Source organism: Lissotriton helveticus, chromosome 12 (assembly GCF_964261635.1).
Source record: "Lissotriton helveticus chromosome 12, aLisHel1.1, whole genome shotgun sequence".
NCBI classification, from domain to species: Eukaryota; Metazoa; Chordata; class Amphibia; order Caudata; family Salamandridae; genus Lissotriton; species Lissotriton helveticus.
In genome coordinates this window covers 608456623-608482014 of record NC_136073.1, presented here as the reverse complement: position 1 = coordinate 608482014, position 25392 = coordinate 608456623, and the positions used below count along the sequence as shown (strand labels likewise).

The following is a 25392-nucleotide window of genomic DNA, read 5'->3' as shown; positions in this document are numbered from 1 at the left end:
AAGAGGGACATGTTTTTTACAGCATTTTAGTGGCCATCTTGTAATATGCAAATTACATTATTGTACCGGCTATACAATAGTGATAATGTGAAAGTGCATTGTGCTCATTAAAAACAAGTAACGTTGTAAAATAGACAGTCAATACTTTTCATCAATTCAATTTTCACAGTAAGAATAATTAGGTCAACAATTGAGATATTTACAACAATTCATTTCTCAATGTGTCCGTTTTAGGTTATTCAGCCCTGAATGGGCGGTTTTATCAACAGTGCAAACCAGAAAAGATAACTAAGGCATGACACATCGTTGGGAAAGTAGAGATGTTACCCAGTTCAGTTTCATTGTCTACTATGAATCCCCAATCATTGTGACACTTTACTGTTTACAAATGAACCCACAGTTCTTCATTATTATTTAAACCCCAAGGAGTAATAGTTTTAAGATTAATAATGTGTTTGGACTCCAGGATGCGTAGAGACTTTTCCCTGTCCCCTCCTCGTTCTAGTTTGGGGGCCTGATCCATGCAATAGAAGCTTAGTTTCTCCCACTTGCTTTGATGGTGTTGTGCAAAGTGGCGGGCTACTGGATATGATTTATCGTTGTTAGTGATAGCCCGCATGTGCTTGAGAATCCTGAGTTTAACAGGTTTAATGGTGCTGCCTATATATCGCAGCTTGCAAGGACAGGTGAGACAGTACACAGTATACTCCGAGTTGCAATTAAGCAACTGCTTTATTTTTATTTTGGGTTTATTATCGCCTGTGCGATTTGGGTATTCAGATATTTTGTCACTAAATTTACATGCCTTGCATTTAAGACAAGGGAAGAAACCAACCGATTTCGATATTTTGATGGGTTTTGCCAATGATTTAAAATGGCTATGGACCAAATGGTCTGCCAAAGACGGACATCTTTTATAGGTAATCAAAGGCTTTTTTGGCAGATTTTTCTTGAGGACTTTATCAGCAGTGAGTAGGTGCCAGTGTTTCTGAAAGATATTTGTTATTTCACCTGATTTGGTATTGAATTCCGTTATCATACGGACCTCATCAGGTGCCTCTGTTTTCAATTTCGGAACCAGGAGATCCCTCTTGTTTGTTTTAGAGGCTTTATCACTGGCTTGTTTGAGGATATTGATGTTGTATCCTCTGCGCTCAAATCTACCATTTGCTTCAGTTACTGCATGCTCGTAGTCTTGTTCAAGAGAACAATTTCTCTTTAGGCGTAAAAACTCGCCATATGGTACATTTTTTACAAGACTTTTTGGATGATAAGATTTAGCATGCAGGACCGCGTTGCCCGCTGTAGGTTTTCTGTACAAGCGGGTGTGCAAGATGTTATTGTACACAAATACTTCTAGGTCTAGATAATTGATGCTATTTGTGCTGATGGTGCTGGTAAATTTTAGATTAAGCGTATTTTCATTTAGTATGGTAATATACTCTTCTGCTGATTGACGATCACCCTGCCAGATTATAAATAGGTCGTCAATATACCTAGTCCACATAAGTATTTTATCAGTCCATTTCCGATTGGAGTCACTCCATGCCTCATGCTTCTCCCACCAGCCCACGAATAAATTCGCGTAGCTGGGGGAGAAGCACGAGCCCATTGAAGTACCCCTTTTCTGATTGTATAAAATCCCATCAAATAAAAAAATATTGTTAAACAAACAAAATCTGATCATGGACAAAATCATTGCATTATGGCTTCTGAAATGTTCTGGTTTATGATCTAAAAACCATTTGACGGCACAAAGGCCTTGTTCGTGGTTGATGCAGGTATATAAATTTACTACATCTAAAGTAATTAATAACATTCCTGAGTCCCATGTGACATTGTCTATGACATTTAGAAAGTCTTGGGTATCCTTCAGATAGGATGGAAGGCTTTTGACGAATGGAGACAAATATGAATCGACAAATCTGGAAGTGTTTTCGAGAAGGCTTCCTATAGAGGACACTATTGGGCGCCCCGGAGGTTTTTTTGCATGTTTGTGCACCTTTGGTAGGTGGTAAAACGTTGGTAGTATTGGCGCTTCACATTTCAAAAAGAAGTATTCATCCATTGTTAGCATGCCTTCTTTTTGCCAATTGTCTAACATGCTGTGAAAAGTTAAAATGCTTTTGTTGTACTCAGTTCTTTGTATCGGAGTATAACATTCTTTGTCTTTTAACTGTCTATGGGCCTCTGCTAGATAATATTCCCGGTCAAAAATCACGATGTTTCCTCCTTTATCAGAAGGTTTGATTTCAATTGTAGTGTCTTCCTTTAATGATCTGATAGCTTGCCATTCTCTTTTTGTTATGTTTGATGTTTTGTGATTTATTTTGTTCTTTGTTCCAGATGAAATTTTGTCTAAATCCTCTAAGACTGCTTCATTGAAGAGATCTATTGCGTCATAGTTTGTGATGGGCAATTTTTTTGATTTATTTTTCATATGACTAGGGTCACGTTTTTGTACAATGTTACTCTGTGATAAGATCTCCACAGTGATTGGATTCGACATTGGTTCTTGAGTCGGTGTCAAAAGAACGTCCGCTAGTTCTTCGCACGTCTGAGTTTCGTTTTGGTTTTCAGTAGAAACTTCAAGGTTGTGTACCATACTTTCATTGTTAGGATTTTGAAGAAAGATTTTTTTAAACTTTAGTTTTCTGGTATATTTGAATAAATCAATCCGTGTTTTCACCGGATCAAAGTCACTAGCCGGACAGAAGCTCAAACCTTTCTTAAGGATGGAAGTTTCATCATCCGTTAGAATTCTCTTGGAAAGGTTGATGACGTTGTTTTCTTGTTCGTCCATTATCTTCTGCGGTTCAACCCGCTCCTGGTTACTCTTGGGGATGCTGTCGCTTGTTGGCCCCCACCTCTTGTTCCTCTTGCCCCTCCGCGTCCTCCTCTTTGCTTTTGTTGAGGTGCTGGTGGATGATTTCTCTGTTGGGGGCGGAGACGGGTTTCTTTGATTACCTCGAACTCGTCGAAAAAAGGATCGTTAATTGCCACAGTTCTTTCTTTGTTACTCTCCAATTGTTCGCCTTCTGAGACTTCAGATTCCTCAGTTTCCTCATCAGTAGGTGTCACATTTGCCTGTGCCATACGTTTTCTAGTGGCATCGAACTTCTTGGCGAATGTTAGGATTCTTCCTGTGAGGTAATCTTGTTCGTCTCTGAGGAATTTTGATTGTTTCCGTTTTCGGATGGTTAATTCATAATTTTTGATCCTTTGGTTCATGGTATCCTTTAATTCTTCTTTTTCTTTGGAGTCTTTTTCTTTCGCTATTTTTTCTTCAAGATCTGCTATTTCTTTGAGACATTTTTCTCTGTCGCTCCATGCATATACAAAAAAAAAATATATATATATATATATATATATATATTTTATTTATTTATTTATTTTTTTAAAGCTCGCATTGCACAAATCGCAAAATCACTCACGGGCGGATGCATGGAAGTGGCTGTGCATGCCACCATGTTTCGTAGCTCCAATCCCCTCCTTTTAGAAGAGAAAAACCAGCACTCACGAGAGACGTTCTGCAGGGGGTTTATTCTCAAACAAAAAAAAATATATATATATATACAATGTATTTGTGGAGGGAAGATCCCCCACACCCTCGAACGTACCTTAAATGTGTGGTAAAGGCATACTTTGTAAAAGCATATGGGTTCTAAAAACATGCGTGGTAAAAAATGCATATAAAAGCTTCAGACTGTGAATAACAAGGCCTCCGGCCCCGATGGTATCTCGGCGGACTTGTTTTTAGCGGATACATCCCTGTGGCTTCCGCTGTTAACAAACATGCTAAGCTGCTATACAGTTCAGGGCCACCGCTGATTCTTGAAAAACTGTGACAATAGTCCCCATTTTTAAAAAAAGTAGACCGGTCGGACCCCAAATGTTACCGGCCCATATCTTTAATTGATTGTACCTGTAAGTTAATGGGCCGGGTGATTTTGGAGCGGCTGGATGCATGGATTACAGACAGTGGGCAGTTCTCAAATATCCAATATGGATTCAGGCGTGGCCTGGGCACGGTGGAACAATGCCTTAATCTGCACCTGGTCATAGGCAAATACACCTTAGCCAAGCCAGGTTCCCTTTATCTTGGATTCTTGGAACTCATGTCTGCTTTTGACTGGGTGCCGAGGGGAAGGCTTTGGCAAAGGATGTTGAATATGGGCTTTGAACCACCCATTGTGCACTTTGTGGCAGCTATGCATCAAGATGTGACAGGGAGAGTTTAATATGGAGCAGATGGATTGGCTTGGATTGGATTGGATTTATATTTGTATAGCGCGATAGCTACCCGCAGGCGTCCTAGCGCTTAAGAGCAACGGGTGTGTGTGGCAGGGGCTGAGTTATCTACTAAAAAGAAGGGTTTTACATTTTTTCCGGAAAAGCAGAATGTTGGGTTCTGATCGGAGGGGGATTGGAAGAGAGTTCCAGAGTTTTGCCGCGTTTACTGAAAACATCCTGCCTCCGCTCCTCTCTCTTCTGATCCTAGGAGTGATAACTTGGAAGGTATGGGCCGATCTAAGCTGTCTGTTAGGATGGTAGGGGGTGATCAGGGTGTGGTTCAGAATTGCTCCTTTCCTCCAATAGGCACGGTGGGCAATGCACATGCTTTTGAAGTCGATTCTTTCCCTCACTGGCAACCAGTGGAGATCTTTTAGTTCGGATTTCACGGATTGGCGGCGGGGGATGCGCAAGAGAGTGCGGGCAGCGCAATTTTGAATCACCTGGAGTTTTCTCAGGGTTAGTTGAGGGGCTCCTAGGTAGAGGGCGTTCCCGAAATCCAGCGGGAGAGAATTAGGCCCTGGACCATGATCTGTCTGGCTTTGAAAGGTATGAGCGATAGGATCTTCCGGTTGAGTCTCAGGATGCCCATGCAGGTGGCAGATAGTTTGGTTGCCTGATAGCTAAGAGTCAGTGTATTGTCCATCCAGATTCCTAGGCTCTTGATGGTATCCTTGGCTAGAGGTGCAGGGCCCAGTGCTGGTGGCCACATGGAGTCAATGGATTTATGTGGGGCGTTACCCAGTACCATTAGCGCTGTCTTATCTCCGTTTAGTTTTAGATAAGACTGAGTCATCCAAGCGCATACTGCCTCCATACAGCCCCTTAGATCACTTGGTTGAGAAGAGGGGTGATTCAGAGTTACCACCAGCTGGGTGTCGTCAGCGTAGGACACAATTTGAACGCCAAAAGGGCGAACTATCTCAGCAAGGGGGCGCATGTATATGTTAAACAGTGTGGGGCTCAGGGAGGAGCCCTGAGGAACCCCACAACTGAGTGGTTTACTGGGCGAGGTAACATTGCCCTCACAAACTCGGAACGAGCGTTCTGAAAGGAATGATTGGAGCCAGGCTGCTGCTTTAGAGGTGATTCCTAGTTCTGAGATTCTGTGCAGTAAAATATCATGATTTACGGTGTCGAAAGCTGCACTGAGGTCCAATAAGATGATGGCCGCAGTGGCAAACTCACAGCTCCAATAAAAATGAACCGTGGGGTTTGTCAGGGCTGCATTCTTGCACCATTCTTATATTTTGCCTCTACATAAATGATTTAGAAAGTCACATTAAACATGGGTATGTGGATGCTCCCTTGATAGGCCGCAGGTTGCTCCCGCATCATTATACGCAGATGATTGTGTTTTAATTTCCAGAACTGGGGTGGGGCTCCAGAGACTCTTAACCAGTTTTAATGATTTTATGACTGACCTTGGCCTGAAGACTAATGTAGGAAAATCATATACTATGGTGGTGGGTAAGTCCCCCACCATTTTAAAAACATGTTTTATAAATAACAAAAAATTGTCTGTCGTCACAACTTTTTCCTACTTGGGAATTTCTTTTGATCAAAAAAGCAATTGGCACCACTTAGTAGATTTAAGAATTAGTGGTTTTAACCAAAACTTGGAGTGAATCTTTAGATTTACTCAAAACTTATCTCAAGGCCAATTAAAGCAATCATTAATATTTATAAAGCCCGCACGTGTGCTGTCACTTTGTATGGTTTATAAACTGAATCCATCAGTAAATGTTCATTAATTCAACAAATTTAGGAGCATGTATACATTGATCAGCTCTATCCATAAATGCATATGTTTATAAAACAATATAATGGTCAGGGTATAAAAACACAGCAGTATCAAATAAAGAGCAATATTTTTAATTCATTGCTCCTCGGTCAAACAAATTTACAAAAATTCATGATTGCAAAACATTACAATCCATAGTGGTTGCCCCAAAGGAGCGTGCAACATAGCAAAGGAGTGCCAAGAAGTGGGTAGTGAAGAGAGAGAAAGTGAAAAATCAAATAGATAGTGACACAAAATATTCAAATTAATTCGCAAAGACAGTAACGGATCATCATTGACCCATCCTGCAAAACCTGACCCTCAGAATATTCAAAGGAAACTATTCTCATACATTGTAAATGAATATATCATACATTTCGCACATCAATGTAGAGAAAATTAATCAGGTCCACGTTATATAAATACCTCGTCAACGTTTCGACTCGTCTTAGGGCCATATGGTCATTTTTAAGCCTGGGCCATGCGAGTCTTCATCAGGACAATAAAAGGTGGGGCAACCAAGGGATTATAGATGTCCCTACAAGAAAAATAAATACGTATTTAAACTGCTGCCTAATTCTGAGTAATTAGAAGGAAATGCCCAATAGTTCAAAGCGCTTACCCTGAGAGGTGTAAGGTGGTGAAAATTCCCACGCAAGCTGATGGCTCTATGTCCTATAGGAGGAATCAATGGACAGGAGGGACTTGTCAATGTCGATTTGGGTACATTTGGGTACATTTAATGTTCGAGTTTAAAAAGAAGAACTAGGCTTGATTCCTCTGTCCTTTCGAATATAACTACCGCGCTATTGTTATGGTATAATATCTGGTTAAAGGAAGAAGCAGCCTTAAATCGTGCGTTCATTTTAGATTGTCTAAAACTGGATTGTTCAAATAAATTGCCCTGGATTACTTACATAAAAGAGCAGTTGGAGATTACAGGGCTGTTGGATTGTTTTTACTATCCCGAGAGTATTGCTAAGATATCAAAAGCAACATTGAAAAGAGATTTTTTAATACATTCTTACATGGTCAGAGGAAATCTTGAGATGGCTAAAAAGAGGGTTATAGATCACTCACTGTTAGTGTGCTCCCCAGGCATTGAGCCCTACCTCTCTTTTTATTTTAATCATGCAAAACAGTTTTATCATAAAAGGTTTAGGTTTGCATCTCTTATTTCCTGGTTTCATATCCACGTAATGTATACTGTGATGCCAAATTAGACCTGTGTCCATGTGACTCTGAATCAGTCCAGAACACTTTACATTTTATGTTTTTTTGTAAATGTTATATTGTCCCAAGGCGTGCTTTTTTAATACCCTGTTAAAATGTTTTAACTTTGAGAAAGTGTTGGGCTGCATTATATTATCTTCAGCTTTTAAAAGATGAATTCACCTCCTTAATGATCTATAGGTACATTTCCACGGCTGTCCGGCTACTGGACTTTCAGAAAATGATTCACGTACTTAATTACATTGTGTGCTTAGGTTTTTAAGGTGTCTTTATGTGGGGTTAATTACCTAATTACCTGTCATCTCGATAATTGAGATTGCTATCACTAATGAATTACTACCTGATGTTTGTATTTTATCTATCTGAAATCGTATTGTCAAGGAACTACCATCTAATGATTGTATTTGTTAGTGTTTTGTGATCTTTGTTTGAAATGTTTTTTTTAATTTCTAGATGTACTCTTTTATGGCTGGTATACAGCCGAATAAAGGGCCAGATGTAGGTAATTACTATTTACCGATTCTAAAATACCGAATTTTACCGATTCGGTATTTCAGAATCGGTAATTGGTATGTAGATAAAAATTTGGTAAATTTTACCGAATCTGTATTATTCGGTATTACCGATTTCGGTAATTCCCATTCATTCCTATGGGCCTGGAGGCCCATAGGAATAAATGGCAATTACCGAATCGGTAAATACCGAATAGGTAATAGGGGAAACATTTCCAAGGGTGGCAGGGTGTCACATTGATACCCTGTTGCACCCCTGAATAGTGCATGGGTGCACATATGGCACACATGCATGCCCTAAGGGCATGTAGGTCTGCCACATGGCACTTTAAAAAAAGCAAATAATTGCTTTTTTAAAGGTATTCAGTATTTACCACCAACTTGTAGTTGGTGGTAAATAACGAATCCTTAAATGAAAAATGCACTCACTTGAGTGCTCCCTACATTAAGGATTTGGTAATTTACCGAATCAGTATTTTAAGAATTCGGTAATTTACCGATTCCTTTAATTACCGTTCGGTAAATTACTGAGTCCTTACACCTGCCTCCTACATCTCAAACCCTTAATACCAGTCGATAACGACCGAAATTCTGTAATTTCGGCCGTTACCGACCGGTATTGGGCTACCTACATCTGGCCCAAAGATCTTTGACTGACTGACTGACTGAGGTACAACGTGGTAAAAACCTCTTTGTAAAGGCTGTTTCCCGTCTGAAATACATGATGGTTTATATTAGGGACTATGAAGTATAATGAAAAAGATAATGCTAGGATGTAGCTCTGTCTTGATGTACAGTGGTGTACAATAGGACAAATTGCTTTGGCATTCAGAGTGGTACTGAATGGCATTGAGTGAGCAAGGAATAATATGGGATTTAGGACCATTATTGTTGCTTATTGAAGCATAGGATGATTTGATATAACATTTTCTGTACATCTGGCTCGTATATCTGAGTAGATGATTCAGTAAGTTGATTTTGTATTTTTGGCAGAGAGAAGTCTAATGAAAAGACAGAGCATCACCTGAATCCCTTGAAAGTACTTCACCATGTGGACAATCTCATGTCTGACAACAGTATCATCGTAGCCGATGGCGGTGACTTCGTAGGGAGTGCGGCTTACATCCTTCGGCCCAGAGGGCCCCTTTGCTGGCTGGATCCAGGTATTATGTTGATGTGCAATCTTCATTCTCCAAGACTACTTTAAGCAAATAAGACAACCTAGACATATGGAGACATAACGAAAAACATGCAAAATAGAAGATGTAAAATTCTGCCTTAAAGTAGCTGGATATAAAATAAGGATCTTCCAGAAGGTTTGAAAAATGTTCCAGTGAGTCAGAGCATCCAATTGATCTTAACAGGCTTTAAAAAGTATTCTGGACCCCTCACTCCAGGTTTTCTATCTGAGGCTTGCTTGTGTTGTGTATTTCCCCCTGTAGCAAACAGCTCCTTGTTCCTAAATTTATTTTGGCCTTTCGTAATACATTGAGAGTTCCACCGTTTTGGTAAACGGTTGAAGTGGGCAGGACCTATTGGGGACAGCATTCCCAGTCTTTTTTTTATATTTACAGAAACCTGTTCTCCTTCTTTTTGTAAAAAAACAACCTTTCCTGGCGGGGTTAATCCTGACCTTGAGGTGGATATCGATGAAAGAGCAGGGAAGAGATCTCCTGTACTATGAAGACAAGCGAGAGGCTGTCAGCTAAAGAACAACAAGCATTCTCAGCAGGGTGCATGCTACCTGAAAGACCGATTGATGTGTGCATTTGATCAACCAGTAATGTAAAGTCTGCCTGGGAGACGCTGTATTACTTTAATTGTTGAAGGTACATCGTTACAGAGATTTCTTATTTTTGAGAGGTAATGTAAGGGATTACCAGCTGTGATCTGGGTTGTATCCTTCTGAATGGAAACGTATACAAATTGTTTGTACTAAGTGCAGTCTGAATCTGTATTCCTAAAAAAATATGTACTCTGGAAGCTCTTGTTTTAACAAACACTTTTTTTTGTGCACAATTTACGGCAGTATATCTTATACCAATATAATTTAAAATAAAGAGTTGCATGTTCACAGTAATTTCAGGTGAAAGCTTGGTCCTCGCAGAATAGTATATACACGTGTCGCTGTTACCCACTGCAGCAAGCACAATTCAATTCTATAACTGTCTGATTTAACACAGATATCTGTCATGATCACAATAACTAATTGAGCTGTCTTGACATAACAGAGTGCATTTCTCAAAGATTACATTAACTTACATTTATTTTATATTTAAGATGTGTGTTTTATGTGCACTTACCTGAAGGTGAAAAGCAAACGAAATAGTTCCAGAATATTCTGTTTTTTTTACTACATGTTTGGCCCCACCACCAGGCCCACAGACCCCTCCCTACAGTACTGAGGATCACAGTTCTCATGTATTTTTTTACGCACTTCATCAGTTGATTTGGGACCCTAAATAAGCGCACTATGCAGAGTAGAGACCATTGTTGACCTTGAGTGGAAGCCCCGATAAGCCCCCTTAATCTTTTGTGTGCCATCCAGGTGATAGAGGAAAAAGAAGGGAGTCTGAAACAAAAATGGCAGTTGTTTAAATATCCAAGGTATGCCTAGCTAACTATAATCATTCTCCCGTCCCTCGCGCAGAATACTCTTACTTACATAAAGCCAGTTTGTGTTGCACAAAGTTATGTCATAAAGTAATTCATCTATGAATACATCTTTTTGTTGCATATCGTGAGATTGGATAGAGACTTTTAGCCGCAGTTTCCTTACCCCTAGAATTATCCCCAGACTTCAGACTGGAGCCTGAACTTGTTTTGTGAGCAGTACCGCTGCTCGCCAATAGGTGTCTTCGTTTGATTTTTGCGTTGTGTTGTCGGGGTCGTCTTCAACGGAAATGATGTGTGCAGTGCTTATATAGGCGCCAGCGCAGCAAGGTACGGTGTACAAGTGCATGATGTAAGTCAACACTTCATTGGGAGCATCAGCTTGCTTCCGAGGAGGTTGTATGGCACATGTGTATCTGCGCTCTACATGCTGCACACCAGTAGCTACAAGGCAAGTAACATTTTCCATTTGCAGAATGTGCTGCTTTAGATCGCATGCTCTGCGCAGATCACACAGCAATGCAGTCCCAGTAAGCAGTAGCAAGCAAGCTATTGCGGCAGATCTGTGAAATAATATCCTGTGCTCTACTTGAGCCTCTTGGTGGGCTTGAATATTCACACAATAATGTTTAGTGAAAGTGTGTGGTTTTGACTAAGTAGTAGACTAGGAGGCAGACCGGCTGGGGCACTCTGGCAGATCTACAAAGCTAAATGCATCTTAAAGGTCACTTATGGGAGCGAGCTCTGGAGCTATATAGAGCAGGATGCCCTACAACTTGTTGAAAACACTTTCCTGAGAAGTATACTCTTGCCTACCGCAGAGCATACTGGGGTTATTAATATGTAGCCTGTTGCTGCAGGGCATTAGCCTAAGCCCATCGCCCCAAATAAATCAGACCACAACCAACCAACGTCACTGATAGCGTAAAAGGCCACTTTATTAATAAGATCAGGCAATTTTCTAATATCATAACATACTATCACATGTTTATATTTTCTTCAAAACCGTAAAATTTAGAACTTTATACCAAAATCTTATCTTTCATTTCAAACTTTATTTTGTTGTAACTATATAGACCAAAACCATCCATAAGCTTTATTTCATGAATTCACCCCATAATTCCACCATATTTCCATTTTCCTTCTTTTTCTTTTCATTTTCCCCATCCTGATCCTCCCCCACCCTCTCTCATGAAGGACGATCAAGTCCGCTCTAGACATTGACCTCCCCCTATTCCGCCACTCAGGAAAACCCCCAGATTTTTCCTGACCCCACCCAGAAACTTTGCATGCCTTGGTCTTGTTCTTATTTTTTTTTTTTTTTTTACTCTCCAACCCTGGAAGAAACCCACAAAACCACATTCAACTCTTTAGACAACATGTCTCTTATCTCTAGAATATAATAGGCCATTCCCAATTGAGTGAGATGTACTCCGCCTTCTCTAAACAATTGGCCTTCTCTGCCAGTGATGTGGTCATGCGCTATGGTCTGAATAACCATGCCCACACAAAAAATCTTCATTGCTCTATTCAGCTTTTTTCTTGCTCTTTCCATTGCAGCATGGCTCCGTGCATTCCTCCATTGTTTCCTGAAAACAAATTCTGTCCATACCAACCTATAATCTTTGTTATCCTCCTTCCATCCTTTTTGTAAAACTCTCTGATATCCTTCGGGATCTTTTCTCACTATATAAAACTTTATAAATAAATATAATGCGACAGCTTGGACATTAACTGTGCTTAATGCCCTCTCAAGAAAATAACTGCTATTAATTCTCCTCCTCACCAATTTGAACTGGGCCTGGAAGCGCACAATTAAGCGAAGGAAATTAACAGCTAATTAACCCAACCACATGTTGGTATTTTGGCTTTAACAGGCAATGTAAACAATTGTATGCATAAAGACATATGTAGTCTAATCCATACAGTACACGCCTGTTTGAATATAACTAAACTGTCGTTAATAGAACAAAGCAAGTTAAGCTTATTTCAATATATTACAACTGCAGGCCTTTTCTTTATACATGGCCACTGGACTTATGTGCCAGAGGAGTGCTAAAGTATGCAGCATTGACTAAATTATGTGCTAATGAAAGGCATGCTATACAGCAAGGAAAGGCAAAGGATTTAATGTGTTCGACGAGTAAAAACAAATGATACAAATTTCTGAGGCATTATTCTCTAAATATTTTGTCGTTGACAGGCTAATTTACAGAAAAAAATGTCTATAGTGCTATATAAATACAGATGTTTCTTAAAAAACAAACTTCTATTTACAGGGGACTCCAGCGAAGAGAAAAACACAGCTGATTTTCCCAGTCCAGCGTCACTAACAATAATCCACATGAGTTTTGAGACCTATTGTGGCCAGTAGCAGGTGATGTTGATCAAGAATGGCGGGGTGGGAGGAGGAGTGAAGGAGTCGGGGATGACAAAAGAAGAAGAAAAATTCTTACCTGCAGCCGGCCGTGTTTTCACCCTGTTTGAATTACGTTTAAATAAGTTTGGATGTTTTTTCCACGCAGCTTCATTCAGGGACGTTCAGCAATGAGAGACATTAATGGATTCTCATTCTGGACAAAAGCTTTCACTTAATTAATAACAGATTAATACCTGAATACGCGGGAGGAGCGTCTTGTTCTTATGCGCCTCCGAGCGCGGGAAAGTTACGCTACAGCCGGGGTTCCAAAGTGGAGCAGGGCAGGCTGGGAAATGTAGGCAAGAGCAAGAGCGCTCCCCCCTCTCGGCGGCCGCAGGATCAAGTGCGGCGGCGGGGGAGAGCGAAGCAGGGAGTCACGATGTTCAAGAGGCCACTCAGGTAAGTCTGTGACCAGCAATGCCCCCGCAGATTATGGCCCCCGCTCCTCTGCAGCAGCGTCCTGTTCTTATGCGCCTCCGGGCGCGGGAAAGTTACGCTACAGCCGGGGTTCCAAAGTGGAGCAGGGCAGGCTGGGAAATGTAGGCAAGAGCGCTCCCCCCTCTCGGCGGCCGCAAGATCAAGTGTGGCGGCGGGGGAGAGCGAAGCAGGGAGTCACGATGTTCAAGAGGCCACTCAGGTAAGTCTGTGACCAGCAATGCCCCCGCAGATTATGGCCCCCGCTCCTCAGCAGCAGCGTCCTGTTCTTATGCGCCTCCGGGCGCGGGAAAGTTACGCTACAGCCGGGGTTCCAAAGTGGAGCAGGGCAGGCTGGGAAATGTAGGCAAGAGCAAGAGCGCTCCCCCCTCTCGGCGGCCGCAAGATCAAGTGCAGCGGCGGGGGAGAGCGAAGCAGGGAGTCACGATGTTCAAGAGGCCACTCAGGTAAGTCTGGGACCAGCAATGCCCCCGCAGATTATGGCCCCGCAAACAAGCATTTTGTTTCTGGGGGGCCAGGCCCAATTTTTTCCAGTGTCATCACACAAGTTTAGTCTGAAGAGAGTATTCAAATTTCGCCTGACTTCTTTTTTTAAACCTCCTGTCCGAGTGCATTCTGGGATATTTTATTCAGCTTTTCTTCTGTACAAACAGGCCTGCCCTGGTCGAAGGCACTAAAGGCTGCTCTGTTGTTGTGCCATCCGAGATTAATGTATTATTAATAGTAATAATACAGATTTATAAAACGTAAAACGCACAGCTGCCCATAGGTGTCCCGGCTCTGTAATTAATAAGGCGGACAGAGACTGTGCCCCAACTAATTTACACTAAAAAGCCAGGTTTTCGGCATCTTACTAAACGAATCTTCATTCTCCAAAAGTCGCAAGGCTGAAGGAATATCATTGCACTCCTTGGAAGGAGAAGGAACATCCACCCCTCCTTGCTGAACAAGCATTTGCAATCCGATAGGTCTCGCATTTACGCGAGTTTGAGCTATTGGCATTGTAAATGACAATATCTTTTATTTATGTTTTGGTTTTTACAACCTAAATAAAAGGCATTGCCATTTACAATGCTAATAGCTAAAACTCTCACAAAAGCGAGACCTATTGCATTGCCAATAGGTCTCACTTATGGGACCTTATAAGCATTTAGTTATGCAGCACAATATCCTTGGTGCAAGAACCTCAACTGTTGCATGGTTAAACACTTATAAGGTCCCAAAGGCGAGACCTATTGGGTATGCCAATGCTTGTTGTTATTGTCTTTGGAAAAAATCCATTCTATGAATGGAACCTTTTCTCTTTATAACAGAGAGCTTGCATTGCTGTAATAGTGGATTAATCTCGCTCTACACACTCCTTTACTGAGCTCACTGTCAGTGGTACCCAGAAAACTGCAGGAATGAGCCACCACTCTTAACTGCAATGAAGGGAGATGAACTACTTTTGACCAGAATAGAGAGTCCAAATGTGTACATCCTCAAATAGCTTCAGACTGATACCAAAACGCGAGTGACCGTCCAGCAATCCAAGTCGTGAGGCAAGCTTGCTCAAACAAGTCAACAGCTGATGGGGCAAATCCTAAGCCCCATTCTGTATCTCTGCCTCTGTAGAATGTTGTGCATGTGCGTTGTTATGTTTTTGTATGTTGTGCACTGAGGTGCATTCCAGGCAGGTAAAGGAAGCACCTCTGGAACCATCCATAATGCACCAAGAATCTGATAGAGACATCTAACCGCAGATTCTTTAACTTAGAATATCCCCAGGCGTCAGACTGGATCCGTACATTTTTTCGCAGCAGCACCTCTGCGCGCCGGGGGACGGTGCCACATGACCCCTCCCTGACGTCGTCCACGAACGTGACATCAGCGAGGTCATATAAGTCCATCCCGGCGTGCTGACATCCGTTTTCCTTCTTTTCTGCTTGCAACGCAGATCCGGAGTGAGCGGTTCCTCTGGCCTGTTTTCAGACCTCCTTTTCGACGCTTCGCGTCTAGAACAGTGTACAATGCCTTCGGGCTTTAAAACTTGTAATTCTTGTTCACTGCAGATGTCCGCGACGGACCCACATCTTATTTGTATGTGGTGTCTGGGCGAGCACCATGACTCCATGGACTGCGAAACCTGCCAATGTCTAAAACCGAAGTCTGGGCGGGAGCGCCGTATGAAGCTTCTCTCGGCATGGCTGTCACGGTCGGGATCGTCTCGTCCCCGACCTCTTCCTCCATTGCGGGTCCCTCTACTGTCCGGTTCTGCCGTCGATCGCCCTCTCGGGTCCGGGCCTTCGGTCACCAATTGGTAAGTCGAGGCGCTTGTTGCCCAGGTCTTCGGCCTCCCCTTCTTCTGTTGTCAGGGGTGCAGGTTCCCGGAACGTTCCGGATGTGCGCTCTCAAAAGTCATATGCCCTTTTCGGGTAAGGGGGCGACGCGGGCCCAGATGGAGGCATATGCTGGGGCTTTGAAAGCCTCCCTTGGGTCCTCTCACTTTCCTGGGGCGTCCTCAGGGCCTCTGCTTCTTGTGGGCTCCCCGACGGACTCGCCAGTGGTCCGCCCCGGCCGCCGATTGAGCCTTTGGCCCCCAGGACCGTCAGAGATGTGGTACCGTTAGGGCACGGCCTGGCTGGGTTCCCCTCTTCGGTCCACGTGTTGTCGTGGGGGCGCCGCATAGCCCCGCTGGTTTCCCTGCGGCACCCCGGGTGGTTGCCAGTGCTCATAGCCTTGACTTGAGCACTCACTGGGCCTCCGAGCAGGCGGCCGCCTGTCCGGAGCCGGGGTCGGCGTTGTTCCGGCGTTGTTCCGGCGTGGGAGGATTGCCTCCTCGGCTCCGCCTCCGCTTCTTTCTCCTGTATCGGAGCCTGTCTTGGATGAGCCGGCGCCGGGGCAGCATCGAAAGCTTGCCTCGCTAGCACCTGCGCCTTCCCCTTTTTCGGAAGGGGAGCTTGTCATAGTTTTGGCGCTGTCGCATGTCGTTTTTGCGCTGTGTCGACGCCGGATGGTGGACTCCTCTCTAGAAGCCTCTGGAGAGAGTTTGGCGCCGCCCTCTCGTCCGGCGTGGCCGAAGGTGTTGTTATCAGTGCCCCCCTTAGAATTTGTAGAGCCGTCTCAGGAACTCCCAGAGCCGGCAGGCTCTTCGCCTCCCCAGGAGCCCCGTCAGGATCCTCATTCTTTAACGGGGCTCCCTTACATGGGGCATTGGTCACACCCTCATTGTCCCGGGAGGGTCAGCTTACAAACCCCCCACTGATGAGCTGTTGTCCCCACCGAGGAGGACTACCGAGGCTGGTGCGGCCTTTTTGAGAGTGGTCTCATTGGCCTCACACATTTTAAATATGCAACCCCCTTCTGCCCTCTTGTCTGTGGACCCCTTTCTTGAGGTCCTTCACTGTGGGTCCGGCAATGTGGAGCCGCTTTTGCCCTTTGAGGCTTCCCTTTATGATGCCCTCTTGGGTACCTGGTTCCTGCCTGCTTCACGTGACCCGGTGGCTTGTTCAGTTTTGTTCCGCCACCGTCCAACTCCACACGATCCTGTTTGCCTCTTTGTACATCCTGATGTGCAGGGATTTGTGTTGCAGACTGCTTTTCCCACCCTGCCACCTCTAACGCTTCCTCCCTCTCGGGAGTCCAGATGGCTTGAGTCATGGGGTAGGAACATCTTTGAATCCACTAGTGAAGCCCTGCGGTCTTTAAATACAGTGTGTGGGGAGCCACATCAAAGAACTTTGCACATCACAGTTTTAGTGGGCAGGAGAAGGAGCCCTACAGGGAGTCGTTACCCCGCTTTGCATAATGCACTTTTCCGCCGCGAGGGGGGGACAGACTACAATCCCCAGCAGCACTTGCACCTGGAGGCGCCAGCACGCCCTTTGTGCACCAGCCGCCGCTTTTGAGCGGCCGCAGGCTCCGGCAGCGCAGGCCATGCCCAGGCGAAGCCCGGGCCGGGGGCGGGCCGCTCTGCGCCCGACAGAGGCTGGGCCGGGCCACAGCTCTGTCATTTACGTCCTAAGGTACTGTGACTCTTAGATCATCTTGATAAAGAAGTTACATTTTACGGAAAGGAACTCTGTAGACACTCGCTATTAACCTGGATCGAAGCTGGAGTTCTGCTTTGTTGTTATTTATCCCTAAGAGAGCGTTTATGAAGGGATTGAAGTCCTCCATGTAAATCTGCAAATAACTATTTTTATCTCCCCTTCTGCCTTCTTTAAAAATGTTGGTTCTCCTACATTGGTATCTGTGACTTGTGTGCGACATATCCAGCATGGGGAAGAGAAAAACAATGTCCACTCAGAATAAGAAGCCACTTAAAACAGGGGAGCATTGCCGCCAGTCATTACTCAATTATCTCACTGGTGCTGTAGGTGCCATAGAACGGCAGATCAATACGGTCAAAGAGGCCTTAAAACCCGGGGCAGATGAGAGTACCTCAGTGAAAGTGAGTTCTGAGTTATCTGAGGTACAGAGAAGTAAACAGGTATAAATGCCTGTGTGGTGAATATCTCTGACCACTTGTCAGGCAGTGAGCTGAACACGATGCGCAGCACCAACCACCAAATAAGCGCGCCAGTAACCCGAGTAATTGCCTGAGCATTTATGGGGGGGGAGGTTCCAGACCCTACTATGACAGAGAGGCTCTCTCCTAAAATTCGTAAAAGGGTGCCTAAAAGGACAAAGTCCACATCAGCTAACAAACCTGAAAACTGGGAAAAATCACTAATTAGCACTAACATGCTCACGCAGAGTGAGGTAGGAAAATGAAAAGCAAAGCTGGATGCTCTAGACATACTGATTAGAGACAGCCTAGGTAGCTTGACAACCAGAATAGGTACTATTGAGGCGTCTTTAGTCAAATGTTTAGATATTCTTTAGTTACCAGTATCTGGCAGAAGATGTCCGTCCAAGCACACTATAAAAGATGACCATCAAGTTAATAATTCAAACATATTTTACACTGGTCTTGTTACAACTAGTCCTAATGCCCCTAGATATGTGCCCTCTGCCATAACTCATAAAACCCCTCCCATCAATACTGAGGCCCATCTATCTTCTACTGCACCAGTCGCGATTAAGTCTGCATCAATTCCATCCCTAGTGAATCCAAGTTATGCGAGCCGGACTCAGGGGTCAAACCGTGCCACAGTCTTAAATTTACCGCCAGCTGCCACACCGTATGTAGTGGTTTTAGTTAATGTCCCTACACTAGCGGACGAGATGGGAAAATCATGGGAGAATCTAAGGAACAAATCCTTATAGTGGCTGGGTTTCAGGTCAGGCTTAACTGAAAAACTATTTGATGAGTTCAAGATAGTAAGGAGAGTGGGATGGCTAGGAAGAGGGCCAAAAAATCACCAAGGGGACTGTGTTGTGCTGTCATTTAAAACGCCAAACTTTGTGAGATTGATCTGGAGTAGAGTTGGAGATAATTTTATGGGAAACTCACATATTAGTGTAGTTCCCTTAGGATAGTTTTATCAGCCTCCACATTGGAATCCCCCTAGGTCAAACTGGAAAAATCCTACTCCGCTTTACAGGAGACAGTTTGATATTCCTACCCATAACCGCTTTGATAGACTTGATCATCTCGAAGAAGTGGATTGACTGAGTCCTGTGGGCTTCACTCAAGCTGTTACAATTAGTCGCTTGGATGATGCCCGCTATAAGGACATCCTATTATTTAGCCCCAGTTGTACTATAGCAGAACAACCTCTTCAAGAGATATCAGCTAGCACAGATGCTAATTATGTAGAGAAGTTGGATGTCATTGCGCATACCCCCATGCCCCACAACAAATTTATACCTGCGCTTGACGAGGGCACTGGAGGCATACCTGGTAGTAATGTGAAGTATACTAAATGCCAGATTATGTTTTGGAATGTGGCTGGATTGAAAACAAAAGTAACTAATAAAGTGTGGATGGATCATGTGAACAAATATGAGATATTTAGTTTACAAGAAACCTGGGTTGAGGAGTCCATTCATATGTGTGGCTACAAAACATTTCACACCCCAGCAACTAGATCGACTCATGGTAGAGCAAAAGGGGGACTTTGTACTTATATCTCCAATTACTAAATAAAAACCAGGAAAGTTGAGTTAGTTGTTAGTAATAGCCTCTACGATATTTTTAGTATGCACGTGGACCATACATCCTGTGGTAATATATTGAATTTTTATATCTGAAAGAAACATGTTAGTGTTAGATTCCTTACCTTAGAGTTACCCCCAGGCGTCAGACTGGCTCCAGAAAGTTTTCGTCAGCAGTACCCCTGCGCGTCACTAGGCGGCGTCTGTGGCTCCGCCTCCGTCGTCGTCATCGCCGGGATGACGTCGTCGGAGTACTTAGACGCCGCCCTCGCGCACTGACGTCAGTTCTTCTTTTTTCCACGCCAGTAAGCGCAGATCCGGGAAGAGCTAGTACCCTAGTCATTATTTGACTAACTTTTTGGTCTTTTTGACTATCTTTTTTCGAGTTGACTTCGACTTCTGGTGCCGGGTAGTGATGCCCGGGTTGAAGCCGTGTGACGCCTGTCACCGACTGATGTCGGTTAACGACCCCCACCGCCGGTGTCTCAACTGCCTAGGGGCCGACCACGACGACAAGTCGTGCCCCGACTGCCGGGCCTTGACCTCGAAGGCTAGGCAGGAGAGGTCCCGCAAGCTCCTCGAGATCCGGCAGTCGGCTCCGCGCCGCTCGAGGTCCCGGTCGAAGAGGGAGTCGAGGGACGGGTCGCGGAGCTGGAGCCATCACCGCTCGTCAGGCTCCAAGTCCTCGCACTCAGGTAAGTCGAGGAACTCCAAGAAGAAGTCGAAGAAGCGACATCGCTCTTCTGACTCCCCTCGCCGGTCGCGTGACTCGGCCGAGAGTTCGGGTGGCACCACTCGTGTAGCTCCATCGGAGCCGCAGGCGTCGAATCCAGTCCCATACCCTCCGGTCCCTGGACTGCATGCGACGCCCGAGGAGGTTCGTGATTTCCTCGTGGCCATGAGGACTCACTTTCCTCCGTCGAGGCCTGCCGGCGCGCCTTCGGGCCCGCTGGCCCGACTGGGGGTCCTAGTGAGCCGACAGCTTTGGCGCCGTCGTTGACTTTGGCCCCGACGCCGCAGGCCCCTGTGGGATCCAGGCCTGGATCCCGGTCGACGCCAGTTCACCTCACGACTCCTCCGCTGGCGCCGACCCCTACAGTGCCGCCCCCGGCGCCGTCCCCAGACAACACCGTCCCCAGTTTCAGTCCGGGTCCGGCGTCGGAGCAGCGCCGCTCGGCGCCATCTCCGGCATCGATGGGTGGTCCTTTTACCTATGACCCGGCTCCGTCATTTCTGCCTGTTTATCAGGACACGGATGAAGGAGAGGACTGGGAGGGGTCTGAGGACCCTCTGGCACAACAGTGCCAGTTGAGCCAGGACTGGGCAGACGAGCTGGGGGATGCCAGTGGCCTTGACACTTCGCCTGACACTGGCTTTATCTCTCCTCCCTCCGTGGCTACGGAGGAGGGTGCGACTTATGGTGTGGTGTTGCGCAGGGCAGCTAAGGCCTTGGCTCTTCAGCTCTCTGCTGCGGCCGTGAGGATTAATCTCCTCACTGAGGTGCTTCACTCGCCCGTAAGCTCCTCGGAGCCTCTACTGCTGTTCAATGAGGCCCTCAAAGACGTTCTGATGGGCACCTGGTCCAAGCCCTCCACAGTGCCCCTGTGGATCGGAACGTGGCCCGACGCCGCCGCCCGGCCCTAGGCGACCGCCTGCTTTCTGTCCGTGCACCCCACCCCTGAGAGTCTGATGATCCAGGCCTCAACATCCCAGACCGCATTCCCGACCGCTCCCCCGGATCGGGAATCCAAAAGGCTTGACCAGTTTGGAAAGAAACTCTTCTCCTCAGTTAGTCTGGGGTTGCGGTCCATCAATACTGCATGCTTTTTGGGCCATTACACCCACTCTCTGTGGGATACGGTAGCGGACATGCTGCCCCAGTGTCCGGAGGAGGCCCAGGTACGGCTCGCCCAAGCATCAGATGTGGACTTGATATCACAGACTCGCTGGGCAGAGCGATTTCCACGACAGTGGCGATCTGTCGACACGCCTGGCTGAAGTCTGCCAATTTTTCAGGGGATGTCCAGAACACGCTCATGGACATGCCCTTTGATGGCCGTCGCCGGTTCGGCGACAAAGCAGACAGTGCGTTTCAAGGACTCCAGGGCTAGGGCCAAGTCCTTGGGCATGTCGGGCCAACGCCAGTAGACTTCTGCTTTTCGTCCCTTTCGTGGCCAAGGAAGGGGCTCCCCCACATGTTCGATTAGCCACAGGCCACAAAACCAACCTCAATGCGGACGTGGTAACCGCCGTGGTGATGCAGCGGGACAACGGCCAGGTCAGTCCACATCCACTCCCGCAGCATCTGCCTCAAAGCCTTCCTAGTCCGAGCTTTCAGGCCCATTCGACACCAGTAGAAGGCAGGGTTCTCCATCACCTACTCCACTGTCCTACCATCACTTCGGACAGGTGGGTGCTGCAAATCGTCCGAAGGGGCTACTCCTTCCCCTTCGAGGCGACCCCTCCATCCATGCCACCGCAGTACCACCGCATGTCGGGGGATCACATGCAACTTCTACAGGAGGAAGTTACGGCTCTCTTTGCCATGGGGCCATTGAGCGCGTTCCTGGGCCAGAAGTAGGACGTGGTTGCTATTCCCACTACTTTCTGGTTCCCAAGAAGGAAAAAGGGGGCCTGCGTCCCACCTTGGATCTCAGGAGCGTCAACGGCTTCCTCCGGAAGGAGAAGTTCAAGATGCTAACTTTGGTTCAGGTTCTGGCTGCCATAGACCCTGGAGACTGGATGGTAGCGTTGGACTTGCAGGACGCATATTTTCACATCCCCGTCCTGACGGCCTACCTCGTGGCCTGCGGTTCACAGTAGGCCACGAGCACTTTCAATTTACCGTGCTCCCCTTCGGCCTTACCAGCGCCCCTCGGGTGTTTACGAAAGTGATGGCGGTGGTCGCAGCTCACCTTCTTTCCGCCTCCGCATCCCTCGAAAGAGGAGGAGAGGCTCCACTGTCTGGACCCAAAATGTGTGCTCTCCTTTTACCTGAACCGCACACACAGTTCCGGATGGATGACCAACTCTTCGTTGGCTACGTGGGTGCTAAGAAGGGACGGGCGGTGCACAAGTGGACCATCTCTCGGTGGGTCGTGTTGTGCATCAAGGTCTGTTATTCCTTGGCAAAAAAGGAGCCTCCTGTGGGGCTGTGCGCCCATTCCACCCGGGCCACGGCGGCTACTACTGACCTGGGTCGGGGAGTCCCTTTGCAGGACATCTGTCAGGCAGCTTCGTGGGCCTCGCTGCACACGTTTGTCAAGCATTACTGCCTGGACAGCCAAGTCCAGAGAGACGGCTTCTTTGTCCGTTCCGTTCTCCAGGACTTCCTGTTGTGATTTTGGTTCGCAGACCCACGACCGGGGTTGGTATTGCTGGGGTATCTATTCTAAGGCAAGGAATCTAACACTAACGTGTTTCTTTCAGAAGCACAAGTTACTTACCTTCGGTAACGATATATCTGTAAGATACATTAGTTAGTGTTAGATTCCTTACCGCCCCACCCATCCTCCCCGTTCTGCGAACTGATATCAAGGGTTAAGGTTCATCCCTTTCAGGGCCCTAGTTTCATGGCACCAGTGTCGGTTTCTTGCATGGCTCTGCGTTCCTGGAGCGGAAAGCTATGTACAGAACTGACGTCAGCGTGCAAAGGCGGCGCCTAAGTACTCCGACGTCATCCCGGCAATTACAACGCAGACGACGGACGCAGAGCCCCAGGCTGCATCCTTGCCCCATTCCTATATACGTTGTATATCAATGATCTTGAAAGCACCTTAATCAAGGAGTGCAGGGACTTGCCATCAGCAGCTACTCGCCCCATCCCTGCACTCCTTTATGCAGATGATGCGGTCCTGATGGCCCGTACGCCCATTGGTCTGCAAAGAGTTGTAACCTCCTTTACACAATTTATGACAAATTTGGCTCTTATTATTAACTGCTCTAAAACGTTTTCGATGAAATGTGGGCCTGGGGCAAATAATAAGAAAAATTCAATTTTTATCAACTCTAAGGCATTAGAGACCACTAACATATTTTCTTATTTAAGGATCTTATTTGATCAGTCAGGTTCCTGGTGCAGGGCAATTAAAGCTATAAGGCTCCTATTCTGTAAATCACGGATGGCACTAACAAACTTTAGCAGGAAAATTGGTAGACGTTCCCCAGGGGAACTGTTGCGCATTTATAGGGCAATATGTGTAGCGATTGCCACTTATGGTGCAGGTATATGGGGGTATGCTAATGTTAACTCACTCCAAGTGGCAGAAAACATCTTCCTCAGGTATCTCTTGGCAGTACCGGACAGTACGTCTACAGTTATCTGCCACACAGAAATGGGTCTGCCTTATCTTGAGGATGTGGTCAAGATACAACCTGTCCTTTTGTGGCACAGGCTTTGGACAACTGAAAAGTCTGCATTTAATCGTCATATTTTAAAGGACGTACTGGGAATTGATGGGGCCAAAAATATAAGATGGCTAGCCTATGTTAAGACTTTTTTAACTCAATTAGGCCATAAAGAATATTTTAATGACCCCTCTTCCATGTGTCGGGTATCGAGAAAGGAGCTTAAAAATATATGTATATCATACTTGAGCGAACTTAGAATTACTAGTGAAATTACCAAAACCACGGTAGTGGCACATCATCTCACTTTGATTACTGTTAATATACAGCCTTATATTTTGCTAACCACTAAGGATTTTGACATGTTTTTGTTAACGCGCCGCAGACTTAACATCTTGCATAGAACTTTAAGTTTTCCTGAGGTAAACGATTGGTCAAGATCACTTTGTAATTGCCCATGTGATGACATATCATCTCAGTCGACCATACACATCTTGTTTTTCTGCACATTTTATTCCATACCCAGAAAAAGATGGATTGTCCCAGTGTTAAAGAGATTGGCACTGAGACGATGTCGCCCCGCATTCCTAGCGTTACAGAACTTAGATAATGTATTTACTATTGCCTCTAGTGCTGCTTTTCTAAAAACCATTTTTAAATTTCGTGAATCAATTGTGATATGAACTTTTATATATATGTTTTTAGTTTTATCTATTATCTCTATTTTTAAACATTGAATTTTATTGTGATTTACAAACTGTGCCTTTATGGTTATTCCTTGTATAAAAACCGAATAAAGTGTGTTTTTGCTCGGGCTACATCTGCCCTGTGTTATTCTGCCGAGCCTTTGCTTCCTACCACCTCTGAAAGTGCTCGAGTTGATCTCGTTCACCTCCTCCGGGATGGCTGCGATCTCGCCAAATTCACAATACGTTCAGCCCTAGATACAGCGGATTCTTTAGGCTGAGCGATGGGTTTGTTACCTTAAGGCGCCACGCTTGGTTGAGAGATAGCGTCTTCCCTGAAAATATCCGGGAGCGACTGGTTGACTTACCCTTTGATGGGGTTTTCTTATTTGATGCTCATGCAGAGTCGGTGTTTCAACGGCTCCTTGCGGGCTTTCATCCTCCCACTTTGGTCTTCCTAGGCCTGTTTTCCCTGGTGACACTTTTTCATTTCGCATCCCTTAGATGCGCTCTATGTTTAGCATGAGCAGTGAGCCTTACGGCTTCTTTTTCTACAAGGGTAATTACCCTTTTATTGGCATCCCTTGGATGCCTTTTGCTTTCAGCTAACTGTTGGCCTGCTATGGCAGTGTTCCACAGGTTGCTGTGTCCGGTCCTCTGACTGTGGCTTTGCTATATTGTCCTAAGAGGTGTTGCCCGATGTTTGGGGTGGGGTCGTGTGGCGCCGTCACCCGGCGCGCTGAGGTGCTGCTGCAAAAAAAATTCCAGATCCAGTCTGACGCCTGGGGATATTCTAAGTTAAGGAATCTGCGGCTAAACCACGTCTCTACCAGATACATTGTTACCGAAGGTAAGTAACTCGTACATTTCTGACACTATCCATAGGCTTTACACAGTACCCTTAAATAAGTGCTTCTAATACCACATTTCTTCCTGTGTTCTCGCCACGTGAACCTCTCCAGAATTCCAGAATTTCCTCTCCCCTCAGCT

General features: G+C 45.6%; 1 protein-coding gene across 5 annotated transcripts in view; it reads left to right on the top strand.

Annotated features, from left to right (window-relative positions):
- Window positions 1-25392, top strand: part of HACL2 (2-hydroxyacyl-CoA lyase 2) — a 526035-nt gene that overhangs the window by 446021 nt on the left and 54622 nt on the right. For all 5 annotated transcript variants that reach the window (XM_078671142.1, XM_078671139.1, XM_078671138.1 and 2 more), the window contains one exon: window positions 8815-8984. In XM_078671142.1, coding sequence (XP_078527268.1) covers window positions 8815-8984 — 170 coding nt within the window. The remainder of the gene's footprint in view (window positions 1-8814; window positions 8985-25392) is intronic.